The sequence below is a fragment of the Balearica regulorum genome, chromosome 18 (assembly GCF_011004875.1).
Source record: "Balearica regulorum gibbericeps isolate bBalReg1 chromosome 18, bBalReg1.pri, whole genome shotgun sequence".
Lineage (NCBI taxonomy): Eukaryota > Metazoa > Chordata > Aves > Gruiformes > Gruidae > Balearica > Balearica regulorum.
The window spans coordinates 3,800,573-3,825,800 of NC_046201.1; the positions used below are offsets into that span (position 1 = coordinate 3,800,573).

General features: G+C 45.4%; 1 protein-coding gene across 1 annotated transcript in view; it reads left to right on the top strand.

Annotated features, from left to right (window-relative positions):
• The first annotated feature begins 1,164 nt into the window (after nucleotides 1–1,164).
• CACNG4 (calcium voltage-gated channel auxiliary subunit gamma 4) overlaps nucleotides 1,165–25,228 on the top strand; it is a 41,278-nt gene continuing 17,214 nt past the window's right edge. The window contains exon 1 of the mRNA XM_075770281.1: nucleotides 1,165–1,554. Coding sequence (XP_075626396.1) covers nucleotides 1,332–1,554 — 223 coding nt within the window. The 5' untranslated portion in view covers nucleotides 1,165–1,331. The remainder of the gene's footprint in view (nucleotides 1,555–25,228) is intronic.

The window sequence follows — 25,228 nt, forward strand, 5'->3', positions numbered from 1 at the left end:
TCAATGCATATAGGCTTCACGTCTGAGCAATTCGCCGAGGTCTCTGTGAAATAAAGACCAGCTTTTAATTTGTATTTGCTTTTTGCTTTCCCAGTTTTTGTGAAAAGGACAAGCAGCTGAAAAGCTTCTCTGCGTTGGTATGCCGAGCAGTGGAGTCACACAAGCACCTGCAGCCATCCACGCACCGCTCGGGAAGAGCACTGTATTTCTTGAGGTTTGTAGCTCTTGTCCTCCCACTCCCTAATTCATATACATAAAACTGGTGTGCTGCCACATTCCCTCCACACAAATACATTAGCTGATCAGGAAGGCTTCCCATTCATCTGGCTTGTCACTTGGATGAGGTGGAGGCAGGACCGACTTGTCAACTCGCAGTGATGGGAGTCAGGAGTGGAAGGCAGGATGACATGATAAAAAATGGTATAGATATTTCTTCCCTTGGTTTTTCCAAAGAAAAATACGTTGAGGCGCTGGAATCTCTCCATCCCCTTCCAAACAGGAGAAAACCAGCAACCCAAATACTTGCCTACAACCTCCTTGCGTAACTAATGGCAGAGGGAAGCTGCAGGAGGAAATCATGGCCAAACCCCCACTTTGGCTCCGCCGCAGCTCCCTGACAATGTGGGCACCCTCCTTGGGACTGCAACACTTTCCCCCCTGTGTTTGGCACCATTCCTCGGGTGATTTCCAGGGCAGTCCGTGCGGCAGAAGGAAGGTGTGCGTAACCCACCGGAGAGCCAGCAGTGCCGGTGCAGAGCTTTGCACCCATCTGGTTGGCAACACCTCCCTGATCTCCAGACAAATTCTGCCCGGGCTCTGGCGTGCGCGGGGTCGCCCCGTTTGCCGAGAGCCGGACTCGCACACGCTCACACCTTCCTTCCCCGTGGAGCTGCCACTCGGGACGTGGCATCGCGCTCCTGCCGCCGGCAGAGCCCACCGAGCGCGAACGAACAAAGCGGGGCTGGAGCCCCGCCGGGGGCTGCGGGCCGGGGGCTGCGGGCCGGGCTCTCCCCGGCGGGGCGGCAGCATGTCGGGGGTCGGGAGGCTCTGCCCCCCCCCCCCCACGCACCCCCACACCCTCCAGCACCCCCGGGGGGTCCGCGGCCGGGCGGCCCCTCCCTCCCGCGGCCGGGGCGGTGCGGCGGGGCGCGGCTGGCGGCGGAGCCCGGCCCCGCGGCGGCGGGCGGCTCCCCCCACCATCATCCCCCCCCCCCCCCCTCCGCCGCCTCCGCCCCCCGCCCCGTGACTCGGCTGCCTCCCGCGGGCGGCGGCGGCGGCTGCCGGGCGGTGTCGTGCGGCCCCCCGCGCCCGTGCGGGGACTATGAAGCACCATGGTGTGGTGTGACCGTGGCGTCCAGATGCTGCTGACCACGGTGGGCGCCTTCGCCGCCTTCAGCCTCATGGCCATCGCCATCGGCACCGACTACTGGCTCTACTCCAGCGCCCACATCTGCAACGGCACCAACATCACGACGGACGAGGCGCAGGGGCCGCCGCGGCGGGCGCGGGGGGATCTCACGCACTCGGGGCTCTGGAGGATCTGCTGCCTCGAAGGTACCGGGGGGGGCCGAGCCGCACCGGGGCGGGGGGGGGGGGGGGGAGCAACTTCCCGGGGGGACCGGCTGCGCGCCCCGAGCCGCCGGGCAGAGCCCAGCCGGAGCCGGAGCCGGAGCCGCGCCGCTGCCTCGGACACGGCCGAGGAGGAGGATGGCGTTACCGTGGCAACCGGCATCTCCGAGATTGCCATGGGAACCGGGCGGCGGGATGCGGAGCTCTGCCCGGGGGAGCTCTGCCCAGGGGGGGTTGACCTCGCTCCGCGGACACACACACACACCCCCCCCCGGGGCTGAGGGACCCCGGGGTTTCAGGGGTTGTGGGGGGGCTCCTGGCACGTTCGGGGCTTTTCGGGGCGCAGCTGAGCCTTGGGGACTGGGGAGCCCACGGGGCTTTGGGGCTCAGCCACAGCCCTCGGGCAGGACAGCGGAAACCCAAGTTCCTCCCCATCTACCCTCAGAGAGAGAGACCGGGAACCTGGTTGAAGGTGGTGTTGCTACTGTTCAAGTGCTTCTGTGTGGACTCGGGGTTACTTAATACAGCCCAAGGGTCAGGCTGAATAATACTGACAGACAAAAAGATCGGTGTTTTAGTGGCTGAGATGGGTAGCAGGACACCCCCATTCCCCACAGAGGCCAAACATGTGGCTTCCTCTGAAAATGGAGTTGTAGAGAAGGCACGGCAGATAACTACCGGGACAAAGAAACACATGGGTGCTCAGAGGATTTGGCATAGCAGATCGGAAAGCCCAGATGGGAAACAACATCTGTCAGCCGAGCGCGCAGAGCTCTGACCGTGGGAAACCAGCGCATCCCCAGGAAAGGGACACGCAGCACGGGCAGGCGCTGGCAGCGGGGACCAGGGTCACGGTGGCTCTGACCCCCCTCGCCCCCCGGGTCCGTTCCCTCCACGTGAACAGCTAACAGAGCCTCAGTGATGCTGGATAAAAGGGAGAGCGTAGAGGGAAGCTGTTGACTTTTGCTGAGCTGCTTTGTGGCTCGTGGGGGTGGGGGTACGCTGGAGTCTTTCTTCCCACAGTAATGCACTTGGCATATCGGCTGCAGTGCACCTAATTCCATCAGCACGTCTTAGCACACATGGACTTTACAAACCTGGTTTCCTGGTTTATTCTAACTGACAGACAGCTCAGCCCAGATGAGCCCAGCTATAGTTCAGAGTCTAGCAGCTGTATTCGGAGTTTTTTACCTCCCCAGAAAAGGCTGTGGTATGGTAGAAGCACCTCATCCTCACGTCTGTTCTCATCTTCTCCTTTTGCTAACAATTCAAAGCTACAGTGTAACATCATTTTTCTCTTAAAATATCAGCTTTGCTACCTAGTAATAGTATGCATAGGTAGAATAGCTGTAGGACAAGAAAATATTTTTAGACAATGAAGAGAGAAAGAATTATTGAAATGTGAAGGTTTATGGGTAATAATGATGCTTGGCTTTATAACTCCGAAAGGAAATCTAACTCTCTGTATGGGCTTTTATGACACCTGGAAAATGAGGGCTTGCATCTGAGAGCTCCTGAGTTTGCCTGAGAGATGCTGAGCATCCTCCACTTGAACCGAATCTTGTGATCGTCGCTGAGCTTGTTCTGATGTCTTCACTCTCCATTTTCCATGGAAAATAAGTTTGTTCGCATCTTGCGGGAGTTGCTGAGCGTGCTCTGCTAGGCTGGGCCTGTGGTCTCCAGGAGAAATCCCTGAGTTTCCTGAAGTCAGGATTTCTGCATGGTCTTCCAGGAATCTCATTCATAGAAATGAAGTGCAGCTTTGACTAAAACTGGTGGAATTTCCCCTTGATTTAAACTGGGCTTAAGTAAGAACTTGTTTTTAAAAAAAAAAAAAAAAACAAAAGGAGTGAAGTCGTGAGAAACGGGCAGCGTTGCGAACAGTGCCCAGGAACGGTGGCTGATCGCTCGCCTTGCAGCGCCGGGCAGCACCTGTGCCTCCCGGGGCACATTTTCTTCGGAAGGGTGTTTGCTGAAAAAATCGCACCCAGCAGTTGTCTGCAAGTGAACCTTGAATCCTCATCAATTTAGGGGACAAAAAAGCATTTCATGGGACCCAGCTATCCAACGGCAATTAAGCTTTTCTGCTCAAAATTCAAACGCTCGTAATCAAATTACAAAGTTACAAAATTTAAAGTTGTCAAATATGTGCTAAGAATGGACCATTTGAGAAAGCTGTCATCTGTTCACAGATATGGGGAACAGAGACTACATTCTCTCCTGCATTTTCAGTATGCTCTGTCTTTGTAAGATAAAATCTACAGATACATTAAATTATTCATGTTTTAAACCATATCATGGGACTTTGATTTTGACATGGAAAGATTCCTTTGTTTCATAAAATAATAAAACCATTTCTAGAAGATGATTTAAAGCAACACCCCCTTGATTATTTCAGAGCATCATTCATTCGGAGTGGATGGGTCTTTTAGTAAAATCAACAAAATAGTTGCAATTCTGAGGAGATGATACACAGCAAGAAAATAATTTCAGTTATAGATTTTTATATGCGATTAAATGGTCTGGCTTCAAACCTATTTTTAGAACTCTTGTTGTGTTTTAGAGTAATAATTATAAAAACATACTTAATTTATTCTAATAAGCACCATTTCACTATTATCTCAAAAAGACAAATCTAAGACGCAAATGTGCAAAAGCTGAAAATACCTTGAACAGCCTCTGAAATTGCTTTTGACAAGAGTAAAGCATTTTGCGGAGTAAATTTCAGGTCAACTGAAATTTTCCATGAAAATATTTCTCAACTCTATCCATAAAAGAACCCGTATGCTGGATTTTGAGCACTCACCTGTTCAGTATCCCAAATTCCAAGATTTCAAACAAAATTGCTGAAACAATGGAAAAGAATAACCTCCTAACCAAATTAGTAGGTGTTCCTCAGTGTTTTTCTTCTTCGGGAAAACATTTTACAACAAATTAACATCATAATGATAACGGGAGTGATACAGTTTAGGGATCCAGCATATTATCTTTGTTTGGAGCTGCAGTTGTCTTGGAGATGAAATCGTGTTTCAGTACTAGTAGTCGATACTACTATGGAGCTTAGTCACTCAAGAAGTAGCGTTAATGATACATCAGTCAAACTCTCGCCTGTATAATCCCAATTTTGTTCTTTTAGCATGTTTGTCGAAGGTGGAGGTAGGAGGCTCATTGAGTGGATTTTAAACAATAGCAGTATTTCTGCATGGATTTTTAAAACTTATATCCAAGGTAATTGCCTGTGGTAGGAAACTGTTTAAAATAATTCTTGGTATGAATGTGCTTATGACAGAAGTGGATGCTATTCGCCCGAGCCTCTGCAGTAAAATGGCTCAGGGGCTCCTGGCAAAGCTGGGTTTTGGTTTTCTGGGGCCACAACATCTACGATAACTGCAGTTTCGACAGCTAAAGTTAAACTGTCACCAGAGGAAGAAGTTTCTGATGAAGCCCCCAGGCAGCCATCCACACTTGAAATCCGCACCCCAACCCACAAATTAATAATAAGAGCAAATCAGCCCCATTTCAAGTGGCTGCTGTTATGTCCTGTGTCCACACTCAAGCTACAGTGGGTAGCTGTGGGTCCGTGTCAAGGTGGTGCAGACCAGAGTCTTGCAAACACAGCAAATGCTGTGTCTTATGAATAATCCTGTCGTGGTCAAGCTAACTTGAGAAAGAGAGATTAAACCACCATAATTTTCCCACAGCCCCGATTCCTATGGTAAATGCGCAGCACAACTACGTAAGCCTTGCACAGTCGTAGTCACTGGGAGGATCTGCTATTAAAATATTTGCCTAGAAGGAAAAAAAAAAAAAAAAAAAAAAAGATTTTTAAAAACACCACTTTATCTGCTGAAACTGCTTATCTTCGTGAACAATCGTGCTGAAGTTAATAGGCCGGCTCACAATAGAGAGCTCTGCAGGCCCTGTGACATCAAGATATGAAATCAAGTAATGTACTTGTAATTTAAATTTATTCAAAGAGTGTTTTATTAAACACTTCAGCATATGAATCTCTTTGAACCCATTGTGTCTACTGCTTTCAGTATTCCCTGTTTGCCATTTACTTCTCAAGTGGTGCAATTGGTTATTTAATTCACGTGGAACCGTGTGTCCTTCCTGACTGGGTGGCTGGAACATTTATAATTGGGAGGAAGGACCGAGTAAATAATTTATGACTTGAAAACTTGCACAAATGCATATTTGCACTATTATTTGCGAGTCTTCCGGCTTGGATGAATGCGCACAAACATGGGAACTGCAGCACGTGCCCGCGCTGCTTCCATGGATACTCTTGAAAACAAAATAAAAATGCTTATACAAATGTTTGAGGCAAGCAAATAAAGGAAGGCTGCCACCCGTCAATACTGCAAATTCATGCTCATCCGAAAAGAATGAATATTCTTTAGTATTCTCAAAGCAAAGCTATGAACTCCTAGTACCACCACTATTTGTAGTGAACTAAATACCAGGCAGACTTTATATTCAAATGCTATTGCCAAAGTTTTATTTGTCGAAGAGCAAATGTTACATCACTTTAATATCAGACATGACTGCCTTGGAGGTCACGTCCACATGCACATTAAGAGATGGTTGGTCTTCTCAGTCTTTACAGACATACGAGCCTATATTCACACCGTGACAGAAGGTAGCTGCAAATGGAGAATACACAAATGGGTGTCTCTGCTATGAAAAACGCACCCTGTGTATGCTATTTCTTGGACAATATATACGTATTTTGTACATGCATTATAGGTCCTGACGAGTGAACTTTCATCCATGAATCTTTCAAGAAAAAATGTAAATGCATGAGAGAAAGATTTTTCTGAGATTCAGCCCATGTTTTCATTCTTTCTTTCCATCCATCCTGCTCATACCATCTCCGTTTCCTTGGTAAAACGTGTGCTGTTGAGAAAGTGCCTGTGCTCCACTCACTGTTTTTAAAAGCAATTCTCAGAGCTCCGTCGCCGTCTTTGCAACAGCGCTTGAAGCAGTACGGTTTTGTCAGCAACTCATGGAGTGATTCTTGACAATGTTTTTAGGTTAATTTTTTCAAGAGCATTCCATTTGCTAGAGAGATTCTGAATTTGGAGCAATCTTTAGGGATGCAGAGTTCAATCGCTGAAATATTGTCCGTAGTATAACATATTTTAAAATACTGAGAAAATTTGTGCTGGAAGAACTGTCAGCAGAAGATGGGTTAAGGCATTATCTATTCTGTTCTCAAATAATAGTAAAAAAAAAAAAAAAAGCACGGATCTCCTAAGCGTACCTCTTTGAACATTTGTAACAGAGGTTCTCAAATGACCGTATTGATGTAACAAAACATCCATTCTTCCTGAGTCGCTCTATGAAACAGGGATCTGAAGCTAATTGACTGAATATATGTCGCTTTAATGAATTAATTTGCTTTCTTGAACTTGATCTACTATATAGCCAGTAGGGAGTATCAGGCTACACAAGGGTTTTGGTTTTTTTCTCCATGGCTCTCTCAGCATGTCAGATATCCCAATGCAAAACGTAGAACCCAAAGACTTTCTGTGCATTAGCGATACTCCCCGAAGGCTGTAAACCAATGAAAGCGCATTTGTAATCCAGCTGTAAAGCTTCTTCATCTGTGCAAGATGTAATGTGGATAATAGTAATCTTACCTAGGTTTCAGAAGTGTTTTGTGAAAAGAGTCAAGGCTGCATCGGGTTGTACAAATAGGATACCTGTGGCTGTGTTGTGCTATAGTTACTTTTTTATTCAGTATATAATTATGCTGCACGTTGTAGGTGGTTGACAGATGGCGTTTGTGGTAGTAGCTGTCAGAGCCGCAATAAGTCATTTTGGGGTTTGTGGGGACCTTTACAATGTAATGTGATGTAGTTTTTGGGCTTCTTCCAGCTGCCATTACCTTTAACTGACCCTCTGCCGTGGGCTTTTATTACTCTTTTTAGATACTGGAAGTAGCTCGTAGCCGTTGCACCTCGTCAGGGCTTGCCCTGCCTTCTGGCAGCTCTACTACCCTCGCCGGCGTAAACTGGTAAAACAGGCAAATATGACAATATTGTGTTTTGTTCCTGTAAAATTCCAACACGGCAATTATTCCTCCGGTGGATCCTGGCCCGTTCGTTGGGTCACTCTGCGTTCCTTCTGCCCACATCGTGCTGTCCAACCGGTAGTCTTGGTGCAAAACACATGAACCTCCTTAAAAATCTGGGGGAGAAGGGGTGTATATCTGATATCTCCATTCTGTGGCCACGTGTATCTTAACAGAAACAGAGGAAAAAAAAAAGGAAATATGTTAGGAGGGGAGGCTAGTGCTTTCATCTCCTTTTTTCCTTCTTTTGAGGCAGTAGGAGTACTGAGGTACTGCGTGTAATTTGAAGCCTGTCGTTAATACCTCTCAGCACCCAGGTACTTCGTTGTGATGTGAGGTTTGTGCGTCGAAGAGCTGAGCAGTAACTTCTGCAGCCCCAGACTGGAAACGGAGAGGGAGGAGGAGGACGGATGGGCTTGTGGGTCTGGGCTTCGCTAGGTTTTCTGACTTGGGGCCAGTTATTTTATCTTTCTGCCCCTGACCAGGAGGGGATAACTGTGCTTCCTTCCCACTCACTTTCCTCCCATACTAATAAAAAAAAAGGGAAAAGAAGATGCAGAGAAACTGGGACACGGCAATAGGGCTGCCCAGCTCAGAGAAGGTGCGTGAACAGTGCTTTAACTGGGTTTGAAGCATTTTGCTTGCAACTTATGTTTTATACATGCAATATTTTGTGTTTAAGCATGTCTTCCTGGAGGGACAGGATTAAGTCTGATTCTCCACCTACGTAAATTTAACTGCTTTCTAGGAAGGCAGTGGAATTATGCCAATATGAAGCCAATATAAGAGAAGAGATTGTAGATCTGTCCCTTCAATTGGACCTTCTCCTGCTGGTCCCTCTTTTCTGAGCCAAGTTTCATCTCAGGAAATAAATCATACTATCGAACTGAAAAACTGGTCCTGCTTCCAAGCATTACTTTGTGCTTATCTTCATTTTAGATTTCTGTTTACTGGTATTTATTATGTCACAGACTTATGGTTTAGCATCCAAATTCTTACCAACAGATGGCAAGGCAGGATGCACAGGAGCAGTAAAATAAACAGGATAAATGCACAACTGCCCATATGTCTGAGTGGCTGATACACATTTATGACTTCAGAACAAAAGGATATTTTCAGTAGACAGTTCTAGTGCTGCGCAGGGCTTCTCACTGTTTTCTGCCTTGCCCTGAAGTCTCTCACTTCTTCAGCGTATTTTGATCAGTTAAATTACAATATGTTTTGTCCTCTCTCTCCTATTCCCAGATAGTTGTTTCCTGTAGTTATTTGTCTCCACTCCCAAAGCACATCAGTTCATTTTACCTTTGAAATTTTAGAGCGGAAGGTGACTCTTTCCTGGGCTTCGGCTCATATTTTTTCTTTCAGAGTGGTTGTTTGGGCGATGTGGAGGGGCACACAGAGGTGCTGGGCACCACAGCAACATTTGAGGCTGTGACTTTCTCTATATTGGGATTTATTACAATATTAATGATATGTGGCCTCTCTAATCTCTCAAAATAGCAAGCCTCAGGGCAAGCTGCCTGCAGGATGGATAGCCCAGCCTACACAGACTTTAGCTAGATTTCCTTTCAAATCTGGGGGCATTTTTGCCAGTAGTTGCATGCTGTGTGTCAAACACAGTGAAAGCATTGAAGCCGTTCTTGATTTAGCCTGGCAGATAGTCCAGCCCCTCTTTCTCCTCCTCCTTGTGGCATCCTGTCATCTTAACATCTTTGTTCTCATTCTCCTTTTGCCTCTCCTTGCTGAAATGGTATAACTTTCCTTCTGCTAAAAAGATACCTTCTAAATTAGCTTTTCTATGATGGAGTGAGAGTCTTTCTGTAGAAAACTGGTAGATACTGCCCCAGGTAGAAATTTAGGATTTTTAATTTCTTTTCTTTACTCTCAAGCATCTCCATGCCGTCCTGCCAGTGAAAAATGTATAATCATATACTTGTCAATAGGTACGAGGTTTGGGTTCTCTTTTCTCTCCGTGTTTTACTTTGTTTCCCACGTGTTTATCCAGGCTCCTGCTTACTTTACAAATAGCACAGTAAGTTCTTCTTCAACAGAATTGAGTCATTTTTTTTTGTCAGATGTTATATGGAAGGAATGCTAGATTATAAACATGCAGTCATGATACAGAGAGACGGATGAAGGGAGAGCGCGTTATGGAATTACAGTATTTCCTGTGCAGATTGCCAGACCCTGATACGAATTAACCTCTTTTATTGTTCTTTTTCAAGCATTCCGCCTTTTAATTGCTGTTTTGGAATTGTGCCACTTAGTTATGCCCTTTGAATGCTTCTCACTTAGCCAGTCCTGTTAGCTGGATAATGCCAAATATTTCAAAGATATTCAGAAGCAACAAGCAGCCCTGTTCGAGTGGGAGAGGTACCCAGTTCACTGAGAAATTACCACTCTCGTTTAGCTGCCAGGGGGTTTTTTCAGATTTACTTAATAACCATTTTTAAGTCACTGCCAATTCTCTGCCGGAGGTTTCAGATCAGTTTTCTCCCATTTATATATTTTTAAATAATGCGATTTTGTGTAGAATATGGATGACTGAATATTTTCTCCTGTCCAAATATATAGCATTCAGTAATGTTAGTATTGTTATTGTGTCTTACTTGCATCCCAGAGGCATAGTTTATCTGTTGTTGCTGCAAGGCATTAAAGAGGAACCATGACATATCACAATTATGACTTGAAATAGGATCTTGCCAGAGGTACATTGCCTAAATATAATCAAATCTGAAATACTTTGCATATAGCTACCTTAGAGCTGTGCATACCTAGCTCATGGCTCACTGAATAGCAGTGATGGCTATTAGCAAGACACTGGATAATTTTGTTGTAGGAATTGCCGTGCTGAGGGGGTTTTTTAAAAGCTCAGCCCCCAGCGTTCAGCTGCCTGCAAGCAAATGAAATAGCAAACTCTTAACGCTGGAAGACCTCATGACTATTTAGACCGAGTTTTCAAAGGTAGCCAGATATGAAAGTTAGTAATATTCCTTTCTATATGACTCACTAATGGCAATAATGGGCTTTAATCATCTTTGTACAGTGGATCTTCTAAACTCAGGTAAACCATAGCAATACTCCTTTACATACTTGCATACATTTTAATGCAAAATTGGCTAGAGCTGGTTTCTTTGTGTGTTGGTTTGTTTTTAGCAAGCTGATGAAACAGCAAGTTGCATTATGTCACATCACATTTTTGTCTGCATGGATCATGAAGAGGGTTGAAGCCCTCAGATTCACTGAACAGAGCTCTGTTACTTGAGACAGTGGAGTAAATAGTCAAAAATAGATTGTTATTCTCCAGATATGCCTCTGCTGATGGTGGGCAGGTTATTTGTTGGCAACTGTGAACTGCCAAAACTTCGGGAATTTGGTTTCCGGGGCGGGTTGCAGAGGGAGAGCCCCGGACTCTTCATCTATTTCCTCCCAAATTTAATGTCCCCTGGTCCTGCTCTGCCACCTGACATACACCCGGCTGACAGCAGCTTATTCTGTACAATTAGAGCTCAGCAACATTATTAACAATTTCAACTGGGTTTTATTAGGGGAACTGTTGGAAAACATCAGTATCAAGCAGAGCTATCCTAGAGATGATAAAATATCAATTAATAAACCAGGGAGCTAAATAACAGTTTGGGAATGGCTTCATAAGACTCGAGTTGCTAACCCTAACCCGTTGGGTGTTTATCCTCATCCTCCTGCCAGCAGGCAGCAGAGCAGCAGTTATTTGCCATTACAGCAATTTTGGGTTCACCAGTGCGCTCTCTGCGAACAGACCAACCTCTTCCAGACGGACCGGTAGGACGCAGACGGCCCCAGTCGAAAAGCCCCTCTACGTTTATGCATGCGCTGAACCCAAGCCAAAAAACCTGGCAAGAGGCTGAGTTTCTTGGCTCAGGCTTCGCGCTGCTTGGATCTGCCCCCTCCCCGTGTTTGGATCAGAGCTGGTCCACTTCCCCCCGGCTTTGCCCGCTGCGAAAACACATTTTTGTCTGTCAACAAAAGATGCTCCGAGATGATGACTAGTCTTTTCAAAGACTGTGGCTTATGAACTCTAACCATATTCCCAGTGAAGGTTTGTCTTTGAAGCGTATGTTGCATTGGGAGGCAACAGGATTTCATTTTTTTAAGCTGCTTAGGTGTTTCCAAAACTATTTATCCAAGACAATGCCACTATCTGCTAATCACGAGATTAAACTTCCTGTAGTTCTCCTCAGCAGACTGAAGGTTTGCTTCAGAGGTTGGTAGGAATTTCTCCTTCGCTCTGCACATTTTGCTGTACTCTTGTCCTTGCCTTTAGCGCTGGCAAATGCAGACAGTTTTGGAGATGCTTTGGGATCCTTAAAGATGCAAGACCTGAAATAAAGTGTGTAGTATTTAGGAATGATGCTAGGGCTGTATTCACAGTATCACTTCTAATTATAGCCATTTGAGCAATTCATTTGCAATGTCCTGCTACAGTAGTGCTTATTAAAATAGAATCCTCTTTGTAGTTTGGTAGCAGATTAAGAGGGGGGAAAAAAATAGCTACCCCATTCCATCCGATGTCTTTCTTTGAAAGAGGTTTCCCTCATAAGTTGCTTTCTAGGGAAATTCCCCATGTTTTCACTTGTACTCCTGGTCTGATTTTTAATGACCGACTTTGTGTCTCTTGGTAGCCAATTCCCAGTCACCTCTTCCTCATCTCATTTTAATTTCTGTATATAAATGGCAGCGTTCTAGCTGGAGACAGTCTTTGGACACGGCAGCAAAACCCCACAGAGAAGGAAAAACAGGCCAGAAATTTTCCACCTGAATTCTAAGTGTTACCCAGGGCTCCAGCCGCACAAAAAGCCAACCCGCTCGGCTTTGCAGGCTCAGAGGAGTGCTCAGACGCAGAAGCTGGATGAAGGGCAAGTGGTTCAGGATGAGGGCCAGACCTGGGCAGGCAGGACCTCGCCGTCAGCATCTCCAGGTGACAGCGCTGGATGCAGCTACTCCCACAGGTTATCCCTTTTCCTGGCATCCCTGCGCTGCCCCGGGAGGGCTGAGCAAGTGTTTGCAGCTGGCCAGAATATGGGTACACAGTTCTTAATGCTGATTTTATAGCATTAATGTGCACCTGTTTTGGTGGCGAACTGGCACCGTGTTCAGCCTAAAATGTGTGTGTAAGTAAGTCCTGCATTAAAAGAGGCATAAGAATTAGCGTGTATCAAACATGTCATTAGACACGTGCCTGGTAGACATAATATAGGATAATGAATATGATCACAAGAATAAATTAATAACTGAAAATATTTTTTATACGTATGCACACTTAAAACAGGATAAGAACTAAGTGATACTTGTGTCACCAGTTTATAATTAAAATGCAGTGCTTGAATGAAAATGTAAGCTTCAATTAGCCAGCACGACCCTGCTTCCGGCTTTACTTCCCACTGAAAAGCAACGATAACAAGCTCACATTTATTATCAGAGTTTTTCCTGGAGCTGTGCACTGAAACATGCTCACATCTGAGCCCTTTCACTGAAGACATTTTTTCGCTTCAGCAGTTTGGCATGCCATACAAAGGCTCTCTGATTTTTAGTGATGTTCACCTCCTCTTACATAAAAATGTTTTCTGTGCATATTATTTGGTTTTAGTTAAAGTCCAGGTGCACGGGTTACTGAAGAACCAAAAGGATGGCTCATCACATATAGCACAATGGGTAATTATTGCTGAGCCTCACTGTACTGCACAGACAAACCCTTTCTTGGAGCTCAGCATTGTAGCTGTGAGAGAGAGAAAATACCTACGATCTAGCCCAAAGTGCTATGAGGGTAAGAATAGATCCTCTGGCATATGCTTTGCCCATTCGATTTTTAATTATCTCAGGGGACAGAACTTCGCAATTTTGTTTAGAGATACTATTTTGCATTTTAATTTCACCAGTGGGAAGTTAATGCGTATATAAATTATGAGGTCTCATGTGTTCCCGTTTTCATCCCAAGAGTCTTTCTAGTCAGGCTTTTTGTAAAATGGTTAAATAATGCTCTGAGTTTGGCCCCCACTTAAGCCAAGATTTGTCTTGATTTATGCACAATCCAGACAATGTTTGGTGCTGCATAGCCTAAGAATTGAGTTTCTGGTTTCTGCAAGACAGGGCAGGGTCCTTGCCTAGACAGCTGAGCTCCCAGTGTAGGCAGGAAGAAAACCCAGGTGCCCTGAAAGAGCAATTCAGGAAATGTGTGTGCCGCGTGGGGACCTGCCTATGTCGCCTCGCAGGAAGGTTAATGCTGGGCTGCGTCTCGGCTCCTGCCCATCTACGTATGCAATTTGGGTACCCGGCTCAGCGCTCCACGTGAGGGGCAATGCCATCCACTTGAGATCCATCCAGATCCTTGAGCTGCTGGCAGCAATGGTGCCTTCCCAGACACTAATCTTGCCAATGTCAAAAAAATAGGAACCTTTTAGTCTAAGACTTATTCAGCCTGAAGATGTCTGTCATGTCTTGAGGACATGCAGTAGGTACTCAGTTGGGCATTTTTGCACCCTTCAAATTGGTCCATGTGCAGACAAGGCTACAGGAATCGGAATCCAAAATAAGAAGGCGAGGAAATGTCCTTCTCAAGCAGTGCTTAGGATGGCTGGTGAAAGGGATACAAACCCTAACCAGCCCCAAAATGTCAACATACAGCAGCTGAGCCTCAGAAAGTGCACTTAGGGAATATGTCCTCTCTGACGGAGATGGGACCAAATGTCTACATGGATATCTTTTGCAATGCCCCCTCCAATATTTTAAGCAATTTCTACAGGCAGAATTCTTGTAGGAGTGGATGTCAAGCCAGGATATCTCAACTCGGAATAGATATGTGCTCTTAGCTTTGGGTCAGGCAGTGATGTGTGGTGTGGTTAGAGCCCCCAGGGACTCTTCAAGTTGTAAAAACTACAAACCTTCTGTTTTTTCACTGGTGCTATTCATATGGGACAGAGTGACCTCTCCAGAAAGCCTTTCCAACAGCAGCAGCAATCTCTCTCAATAGCATTTAATAACTACCCATGGAGAAAATTACACTCTATTTAAAAGGCCAGAAAAATCATCTTCAGTTTAACTCTGCTGACTTTGGTAGAATTACACCAAAAATGAGTTTTGTCTGATATCCTTTCCCATACTAATGTTCAGTAGCTGGGCTGAAAAAGCCTTTCGAAGGCATTAAACAAGGGCAAATGGTGAAATATTCTTTTAATTTTCCTTCGCACACGTTATTTTAGGTGTAGCTTGGAACGTTGCCCTTACGAGAGGCATCCCCTTAAATATTTTTACAGCAGCTATACGTAGCCACCTTCATACGTTTTTAACGATATGTTCCTTTCTAAATTAACCATTAGGTAACCCTGTTCTATAGCGTTCCATATTTTGCACTGCCTTTACGCTAGCCTCAGATTTTTATTTATTTATTTTGCTGTGGAACAATGAAGATGTCAAGGCAAGGCCCAGGGGCAGCGTGGAAATCGAATTCTTGGAGCTTCACTGCTGTTGCCATGGTGGACACGCACTCAATAGCACACTGTGCTGCTCTGCAAGCCAAGGGGATTAAAACCCCGGCTCCGCTGCTGGGCCATGTCAGTTCACCGCTGTTACAATGGAGGCTCTTCGTTTCTGTAATTTTAATTCCCAGGAACAGGGGGAAAAAATATTGAAGCAAACCTGAGCAAAGAGGTGAAGGCGCTGCGAAGGGCCAGGAAGCGCTATCTCCATTCTGAGGTTCTCCCTGGGAACCGCAGTTGTGTCTGGCAGGTTTCTGGATTCTCCAGATGCTGTTCCCTTTCATTTTCTCATTCTGTGTTAGTTAGTAAGATGCTACGGTATGCCGAGGTGAAGAGGACAAAGCCCAGTGCTGTCAACTGAGTCAAAGATCTTGACTATTTCCTCAGCTCTGATTCAGCTGAAAACCCACAAATGAGTAAAAGTGTTGGCACAAGCCAAGGGTTTTTATAAAGGTGGTATTTTTGAGTCTTGTTTAATTATATCACGTTATCATAGCAAAATGATTTCTGCAGAAGCTGCTCAGGGCTCGTTTCCATCCTGGTTTCCCTCTCTCCTAAGAGGACCGTAGGAGATGGCAGCGCCCAGAGATCGTGGCTGCATAACCAAAAACTTAGCAAAGCCTCAGCAGATTGACAGAAGGCACATGTGTCCCAGATTCGGTAGGGAGATTATTCCTCTAACAACAAAAAAAAAAGAGACATCAGAGCTTGTGCTAAGCCCTGTTACACTGAAAGCAAGAGCAAAGTATCCCTGCATGCTGCTGCATAAAGACAAGTTGCGCCCTTTAGAGCTGAAATCCAACCTCTCCCTCTCGCCGAAAGGGCCTTATCCTGTACTTCTTGTAAGAGCTTCAGTTAAGTCAGTAAAGATTTTGTCTGAGGATAACGGGCTCAACGAAATACAGAAATGCAATTTCCCTGAGTTGGAGGGTATTGAAGAAAGAGATTGAGTCGCAAGCAATCCCCTTCCAGCGAAGGAGCTCGGTTCCTGCGGTACACATTGCTGAATCAGTCCGAGTAAGGATGTCACCATCTCTTATGCTGGCGGATAAGATACTTCATAAAAAGCACAGGCGTATTTTCATATCTTCCCTCCTATGAACCAAATCTGGTATGATTTGGGTCCAGCAGTGACTTGGTTTGCTGGGTTTTTAATGTACTGGTAAAGGGACATTGTTTGCTCCAGATAAAAGCTGCTGGGCTTGGCATTCCCGACATGCGTCTCAGTAAAAGAAGCCAGGCAAGCAGCTGAAACGCGATGAACTGCTCTGTTCCACCAAGCGAAAGGAAAGGTATGGCCAAGCTTAAATTGTGCCATAGTTTGAGGCTCTTCTTTGGTTTACAGAGGCAAATTTTTTTCTCGGTCTTTGCTGCGAATATGTTTAAATTCGCTTTGTTTTGGAGGCAAGTAGTCGGTGCATCTGAAGTGCGTACTTGACATATGTTTCTTTTCACATGCTGTCCTCTATTCAGTTCGTGTAGCAGATGCTCAGTTTACCACTTTCAATGTATTCTTATTTACTAGAAATTATTTTAGAAAATAGCTGTTTGGAACTAAACATTTCCAGCCCTTCTTCTGGATGCTGGGAGCTCCTTTTTGCAGCTGTCCTGTGTGGCTGCATGCAGATGTTGACAGGTTAATTTGCATTTGAAGAGCTGGATGCAGTGAGCTAAGCAAGGGTTTTTCTTCCCTGTCTCTGAAGGCAGTCACTTCAACACTCCTTGCCAAATTTAGCCCCGATGCCACTCTTCTTAATTAACCAGAGCAACATCCAAGCTGAGTTTGGCCCATTGTTAGCTGGCCAGTTATTCCAGGGTTGAATTAAGCCCCCTGACCATGTGAGACAAAGGCTCTTATTCTGAAAATTGATTGTACAACAGTGAAATGCGAGGACAGTCCTAATTCACAGCAAGGTGGTATGTACAAGCTGGTTTATCTGATTTCCACTGTATTGTCCCATTTCCAGGAACCGCAGGTCCGAACTTCCAGCTGAGGTTTCTGGTTTACCCGGCTGCTGCATACTACTGGAATCAGAAATGTTTTGGTAAAAAGGAAATCATGCTAGCAAGAAAAATGTAGCTATCCCCCTTCATGGATAGTACTCTTTTTGTTGTTGCTGTTGTGTGGGTTCTTTCCCCTTAAAACAAGACCGCATAAGGACTTTCGGCACAAAGACCCAAATTTAGACTTCAGTCCCTCCCATCGATAAAGCAAAAGGCAGAAGTCTTGATCCACAGCCATGCTGTCAGCCTCTAGAAACTGTTGCTCCAGGTCTTTCATGTACGTGATCCATCCACATTGACTCAAAGCACAATTTAGCAGAGACCAAAAACTTTCATGCTGTAGCAGGGAGAAAAGCTGACATTCAAAGAGCTGTAGCCCTGTCACGATCAAGGCCCGTACACTTTGCTTCCTCTTCGTTTTCTTTTCTTTCCTTTAGATGTTACAAAACTGTCAAGGAAAGCTACATCCGGCAGGTATTAGAGCACTGAACTTGCAGAAGCATGGGAAGGTGTAATTAAGGTTGTCTTTTTTTTTTTCCCCCGCCTTCATTTCACTGCACTTCTGTGCTCCCCTGCCATGTCCCTGCCACGATCAGCTGTGGGCAGATGCTGGTCTCACTTCTCCCCAATAATCTGGATTTCAGCAGTTTTCCAGTCTCCTCGTGCTGGTCTAACACAAATTACAGCCGCAGCCAAGTTTGCCGCACATCCCCCTGGCCAAGGCTGCCGTGGGGACAAAGTTACCCATCTGAACGTGAACTTTGGCAGTTTCAATGTCTACATGTAGGCATTATAGCGAACACTAATAACACACTGGACTCAGTCTGTGTTTTGGAGCGTTCGTGGCAAAATTCATACTGGTCGCAGTCAAGTACAAACTAATTTATCACCCCAACTGTGCACGGGTGCGTGAGGCCATTGGCACAGTGCACTTTCTTTAAGAAAAGTTTCCTCCACCCATCATTTGTATCATGCATGAAGGTTTTCTTGTCGATATCTTTTTTTTTACCTTGTGTAAGAACTTAAGGGGAGGGGATAGGAATGGAGAATGTTGCTGTCAGACAGGCAGGATGCAGGTACCCATGGTGACATGAGATCATGAGATCATTCCGCATTGTCACCAACACAAGAAGATTAACTTATACAAGAATAACCAAGAACAGAATTTTTGACCTTCAAGATCTTCTTATCTATAAACATTATAACTGGATAGCAATACAACCCAACTTGTCAACAACAAGAAATAAAAGAAAAATAAAACTAATTTAAAACCCCACAGTGGCAGTGGAATAAATTCATACATTTATCATTTCAGAGGCTCCCATCGCTCTTGCCTCTTTTCCTGCAAGGTTTAAATTATTAGATTTTTTTTTTTTTTTACATTATGTTTACTCTCCTAAGAATAGAATACAATTTACAGAAGCTCGTATGGATGAAAAAGCATTTTCCTTTTGTGCTGTTGCTCACACAGTAAACACACACAAACCTACACCTTCTAGCTTTCCAAAACCTCAGTTCATATCATCAGATAAATTAATTCAATATTCAGAAATTTATTTTTAAATCCTTAAAAGAAGAAAGTTTATTACTTGAACTTTCATTTAAGAAATATCATGCATCTCGGTCTTTGATCCAAGACTTTATTTGGCCCAGTAAAAGGAACAGATTCTTCACAACACTTATAGGTGGGGCTGGTCCTGCCAGCACTAGAATCCGAGATATTTGTGTGAGAAAAGATCCTTAAAGTGAAGAAATGCAGGGTGAGGATCTGAGCTCACCATAACAGCTGGAAAGAATCTAGTAAAACGAAATTCAGTATCTGCTACTGTCGATCTCCCAGGTTTCAAGCTTCTGAGGCAGAGCGTGATTTTTGAGCAGAATTTTAACTCGCACATGCATGAATTATTTCTAGTGACTTGCTCAAAAATAGCAATTTGAGCCTGACTCGCAAGGTACTTACACAGGGCTGGAGTGGGACCGGGCAGCCCGGCCATGCCTGGGAACACGCAACTTTCTGCGCACACCTGAATCAAGCAGCCCCCTTGGGTCTGGCACTGCAGGCTGGGGACACGCTCTCCGTGTCCCTTGTCCCTCCCCTGACATGGGTCAGGAGGGAACGGCCAGAGTTTGGGGTCCAAACATCTCACTAAGGTCTGAGCTGGCGAGGGAGAGCCGTAGTTCGTTACCGATGGAGGCCAACGGCAAGTGCTGTCCCCCGAGAGCAGGGAGCATCATGCTGTGTGACTCAGAGGCACGGCTGAGTCACTGCCTCCTGTGGCTTCTCCTGTGATGGGAACGGGTTAGACACCGTATTCAAGATTGTGCTTGAAGTCACGATCCAAATCATTGTGTTCAGGCTCCTTGTGTGCTTCACGGGGAGAAAGTACGTTGAATTTCTCAGAGAAGAAAATGAAGTCTGTGGTGTGGGAAAAACCAGCACCCAGATTCCCACTCATGAGAGTGCCATTTGGGGGGGGCAGGGGGGAGTCCAACAAAACACCTTTAAAGCACGAGGGGATGACAGCATCTCTGCTGGAGCCCCTCTGATGTCAATGACGGTACCCCTGGCATGTCGAGTATTTGCCGGTTAGCAGGACACATCAGCTAAGATCGCCTGAGGCGTGTGGAGCTGCTGCAGAAAAGCATTCACGTCTCATGAGGGTACGGCTCTGCTTCTTGAGAGTGCTTAGGAGCAGATCCATGGAGTGGTTTAGGTGTTGCAATGCCTAAAAAGCAGAAACTCAGGCTACAACCCCAGCACCCTGGACAATAAATGACATCAAAGAGCAGAGCTCGGGAGCTGGACCCCACCGGTGAGTAGGATGGCATCAGGCCTCAGCTTTGCACACCCACAGGGCCGGTGTTTCAGGCTATGCTCATCCTAGGGGATGGACATCACATTTAGGAGTCATCTGGATGGAGTCATGGCAGAGCGGGCATGCATCAGTGCATCCCCCCCGGATGCTGGCGCTTCCCTTGCGGCACCGTTCGCGTTAAATGGCACGGCAGATCCTCACTCTCCAATAGATGTTTGCTGGCACAAAACCCAGTGAACCCGGTCTATGGAGCGTGAGTGATCGATAGTCACTGGGCAAACTTTCTCAGGAGCTTATTTAGGAGAGAAAGACCTGATGCATCGGTAGCGCTGCGTGCAGGAGAGCTGCTGGAGCCGGTTGATATTTCAACACGACTGAGTATTTTTAGAGCCATCCTATGGTGCAGGATTTTTAACTTCCATTTCACAGCCCTTGAAGCCTGGCAAACTTTCATTAACATTTGATGCCTTGAAGTCATGCGAGGTCTGGGGGAAAGGGGAGGGGAAGGAGGAAAAAGAAATACACCTTTTGGAGCATGTAGTTTGCAAAGTTGCTGTGAAGCTTAGAAAAAGCCTCCAATCCCTCCTCTTTGTACCGAGCGCTTTTAAAGTACCCAAACCATTCAGAGAGCATAGCTAGAATCCCAAACATGGCTGTGTGGGAGAATCTTGCTTAATTAAATAACTAAGTTAACATGTTAAATACCTGGAGTCTCTCTGGCCCTTGGGGAGATTGAAGCACTCTTTACACAGAGCGGTCCCCACCTTAGAAGGATTATGCCTCTCTTCTTTGTCCATTATTAGGTAACTTTGCTAATATAGGGCTCTTTGACTCATAAATCCCCAGATTATTTATAAGGCATCATGCCCCCATCCTAGAGAGGAGAACCTGGACCACAGAGCAGTTAAAGGATTTGCTCCCAATTCCCACTGCATGTGCTGCCATTTCTGCTCAGCACAAAGTAAGGCTTTTCTACCCAAATTTATACACGGTGAAAACAGTGCTTCCCTGGCTACAAGGCAGACTTTCAACTGGAAAATAAATTAACAGAAACTCTATTTCCACCTCCCGCCCCCCCCCCCCCCCCCAATACACACATGTATACACACACACACACAGTCTTTTTGCGCACAACTGAGATTTTTCATAGGCTGAGGGAGTAGGAAGAAGAGATGTATTTTTTGTCTCCTTGGCAAAAATATATTGGCAGCATATCACTGAGTTGTAAAGACTGAGTAGGTACCAGAGCGTGGCCCTGCTAAGAGAAGTGCATTTTGGAAAGCTGCCCTTGGGTTGCCTGCGCCCATCTGCCAGGACCATCGCAGGGATGCTGCCCCGGGGGGGTGCTCAGCACGTGGGGCTCCAAACAGCCCGTACAGGGTCCTGTGGAGGAAGAGGAGTGTGCAATACCTGGAAATGAGGAGGCACTGTCAGCTCTGCATCACGTCAGATGAAACGTCTGAAGGGAGAGGAGCTGTAAATCTCCCCCTGTGCATGGCACAGTTCCCGGGCGGTCAGAGCCGCTGCCTGCCTCCCGAGCTGTGCACCTCTTGGGAGGTCTCGCCAAGGTGGTGACAAACTGGTCCTCTCCTGCTTTCGAAACTCGGGAGGAAATATGGTCCCCGAGATGCTGTTATTCAAGGGCAAGGAGAGAGATGAAGGACTGAAGAGGGAGGGCTGTGAGGGAGGCAAAGGCACCTGCTTTCTGTCCCGTCTTCCCAGCAAAAGGAAAATTTCTTGGTTTTCTCCTCCCAGCTGTAAACCTTGCCGGTCACTTCCATGCCATCCTAGGACAGCAAAAAGCAATAAGCATTTCTGATTAGAACAGAAGATGTGCCTGATGCTGATAAGGACTGGGACTCTCAGGTACATTATTTAAATCCAAGTCCGAGATCCCAGATTGGATTGCCCAAAGCCACCACCACCACCACCCTTATCCTTCCCCAGTGCAGGTAGAGACATTTCATAGTAAAATGCAATTCTGAAATACTGAAAGTAAACTGAGAAATCTCAACAATAAAATATTTATGCATCTGTGCTTTAGTGCATTGTAATTTTGCATGATATGCTTTGCTTTTCAAGACTGACTAGATTAAGGCACTTCTGATTCATTAAACACATTTTCCCAAATGGTGTTTCTACAAATATTGTCGGGCCATTGTGCTTAGTTGTATTTATTAGCTGGTATAACAAGGAAGTTACATCTTCCATAAACCTGAGAGGAACCCACTTAAACGTGTTGCTCTGAATCTCAGCAGAGGAGAAGAGTTCTAATGAATAATTAAAGCTTAAAGAGGTCATGCTGCTTTTGCAGCCTCATTTTTATTTGTCACTGCTTAGTTTGCATTAGGAAATAGAAAGTTTCAGGTGCAGGAGCCAAATGAAAGCTTTACTTCATGTGTTCATTTAAACACATCTATTTGGTAGCCATCTCCATTTTTATGTATTAGGTCATTTGTTAACTGTAATAATTTAAATCGGTCCTGGGAATTATAAGTTTCAGGCTTTTAATTTTCAACAGGCAGGCGGCTTTGTGCATCCCCTTGCCTTCTGTCAGCACTACGAGCACCGACTCTTCGGCAGAGCGGAGCACGCACCAAGCCGGGCAGGGCTGTGGATGCAGGCAGAGCTGCTCAGGGAGGACCCAGGTCACCATCTGGTCCCCATCTCCACAGGCACCACCAATCTGCCAAGCTCCTGCTCTCCTCCTGGGCCCTCTCCTTGCCTCCGGCCACCCACTGCCCACCTTTTCTGTCTCTTCCTCCTCAGCTCTCTCTCCCTCCCACTTTCTTCCATGCTTCCTTTCCTCCTCCCCTGCGAACCACCTCCTGTTTCCTCCCCGCTCTGCCCTGAAGCCCTCCTTTTCCTCCTTTTTTTTCATTGCTCCCCCAGGCCCTTATTCCCCCAGAACTGCTCATCATTTTCCTCTGCTCTCAAAGTGCCCCAGAGAGACCAGCCTGCCCCATCTCCTGCACGAGGCTGGCCACAGCGGGGGACGCACCGTCCCGGCTGCCGTGACACCCTTGCCACCAAATGCCCCAGACACCCGAGCCTGCCAGCACCTACCCTCCGCGAGGGTATGGCACGTTATGGGTCGCACATACTGCTAGGAATCAGGAATAACCAAATCAGTAATAACTCTAATTCAAGCTAAAGTCCTTCCTATTTCCTTTAAATTTTTTTCCAGGAACAAAATATTTTTGTTCCTTTTGTTTTTTCACATTGGAACCTAGTCTTTCTAACCAGCAGCTGGTTTTTGTTCCCAACGTTAGACATTACCCTGGGTATTCAAGTAGACAACATGGTCTCTTGGATGCACTGCCCTAATCTCTCTTATTGGAGTGTCTTTTCCACTAATACATCATGCAGATGATTTTTGAAACCTTTGCCTTGCATTTCCCAAATCCAGCCATCAGCAGGGTTTGGCAGGTACACCCCTTTCTCCTAACCTTTAGATTCCCCGTTGTCATCTGCCTTGTTTCAGTCCCGCATCACTGATTGTGCATGATCAATCTCTAGAGGTTTAGCTTCTATGTATAACTCAACAAGCTGGCATAGAAATGAGGAAGACATGCTCCAGAATGAATGCAGATCCAACTCAAGGTCACTGCATTATGAAGACAGACATATTGCAAGCATTCCCTTCACTTAAGATGATTTATGGAGTGAAATTTCACTATTGCTTCTTCGACATTCAACTATTTTTCTAAATGCCTTCATCTTATAATGAATCACCGTGGACTGAAGAGACATGGAATCATTACAAGATTCCAGGAGTGTCCAAATATCCTGCATGTTCCTAATCAGTTAACTAGTGAGCTCCTAAATCACTACTTTCCAGTGTAATCCTCGCTTCTGTTCCTTTTTTTTTTTTTTTTTTCATTAAAAAAGCCTTTGTGGTGCATGAATGAGCCAACAGAAGGTTTGTAAAGAAAAAATTCAGTTCTAGATGTCAGGTTAGAGACGTTCCCTGCTATTAGAACAGACAATAATTCATTTTATGCAGAGAGGTAATTACGTGATGCCTTGTAAGCTTCTACTACACCAAGAGATCTCACAAGGAGTAGCAATAATATGAACCATTTTTCCTCTGACTAGATCTGGAGGGGTTTTCCATGACAGAAGAAGACACCAGGTGCATCCTGTTACCCCAAACATCCCCAAGGATTACCTAGGTCCTCATTCTAGAGAGCTGTTTCTTAAATTTTAGACTGCTGTATGACAACTGCAAACCTTGCCTGTTGTGATATGAGGATGTTTCAGGAACCTGGCAAAATGGCAGTTTAAGAGGGTCTCAAAGTAGAAATTAAGAATGAGAAGGCAATAGCTCAAGGCTCCACATGTATGAAAGGTGAAGTGGCAGAAGATACAGGGGACAAAGCATCACACACTGTACTGGGTATGTTTCATCTAGTTCAAGAACAGTATTTGTTCCCCAGACGTGGCCATGACTATGTCTCAAATTATAAACTCAGTAGGGACCTTGAAAACATGTGAATGTCCATTTCAGGTAGTGGCACGCCATGATACAAGCTTTATAGACATGCCATGATCATAAGAGGTGAAACCATCAAGCCCTGGTTGATCACCATGTTAATGAGGGAGAACTGATGACTTACTGAAGTAAGGGAAACCAGATGGATAAAAACCAAACCATCCCTGAAGGGAAACTTGATTCCAATTGTGCCAACACAGGAAAAAAAGCACAGTTTGACAATGTGAAAATAAACACGATTTGTCATTTTGCAGCATATGAACGCTTCATCAGACAAAATTACTATCTGTTCTCAAAATTGCATCCGGTAAAATTTGGCATTTCAGCCCTCTCATAATGATTGATGGACTGGCAGCAATCTGCCTGAATGAGCAGTCTTTGTACTGGTGAAAGTATGTCAGGGTCAAGAATATTGGGGGGAAAAAAGTGGATTTTCATTTAAATCAAGATATATCTAAATCCCAACTAGTATACAGGCCACCACAGCTTATTTCCCACTGCTCTCCAAGGTGTTGGAGCTATGATGGTCACTGTGTAGTTACAGTTGTGAATAACAAGTTAGTCTCTGACATATTGTGCCAAAAGCACTGCTGGTGACTAAAGTACTTCTTTAAATTAAGGTGTTTTGAACCAGAATGTAAGAGGCTGGAAACTCGTTGGAGATATTGACTTTCACTTTGAAGCTGTGATGGGTGAAGATGCTCACCTGAGAAGCCAACACCAGCTCCTCGAGTGTCAGACCAATTTTAGCTAA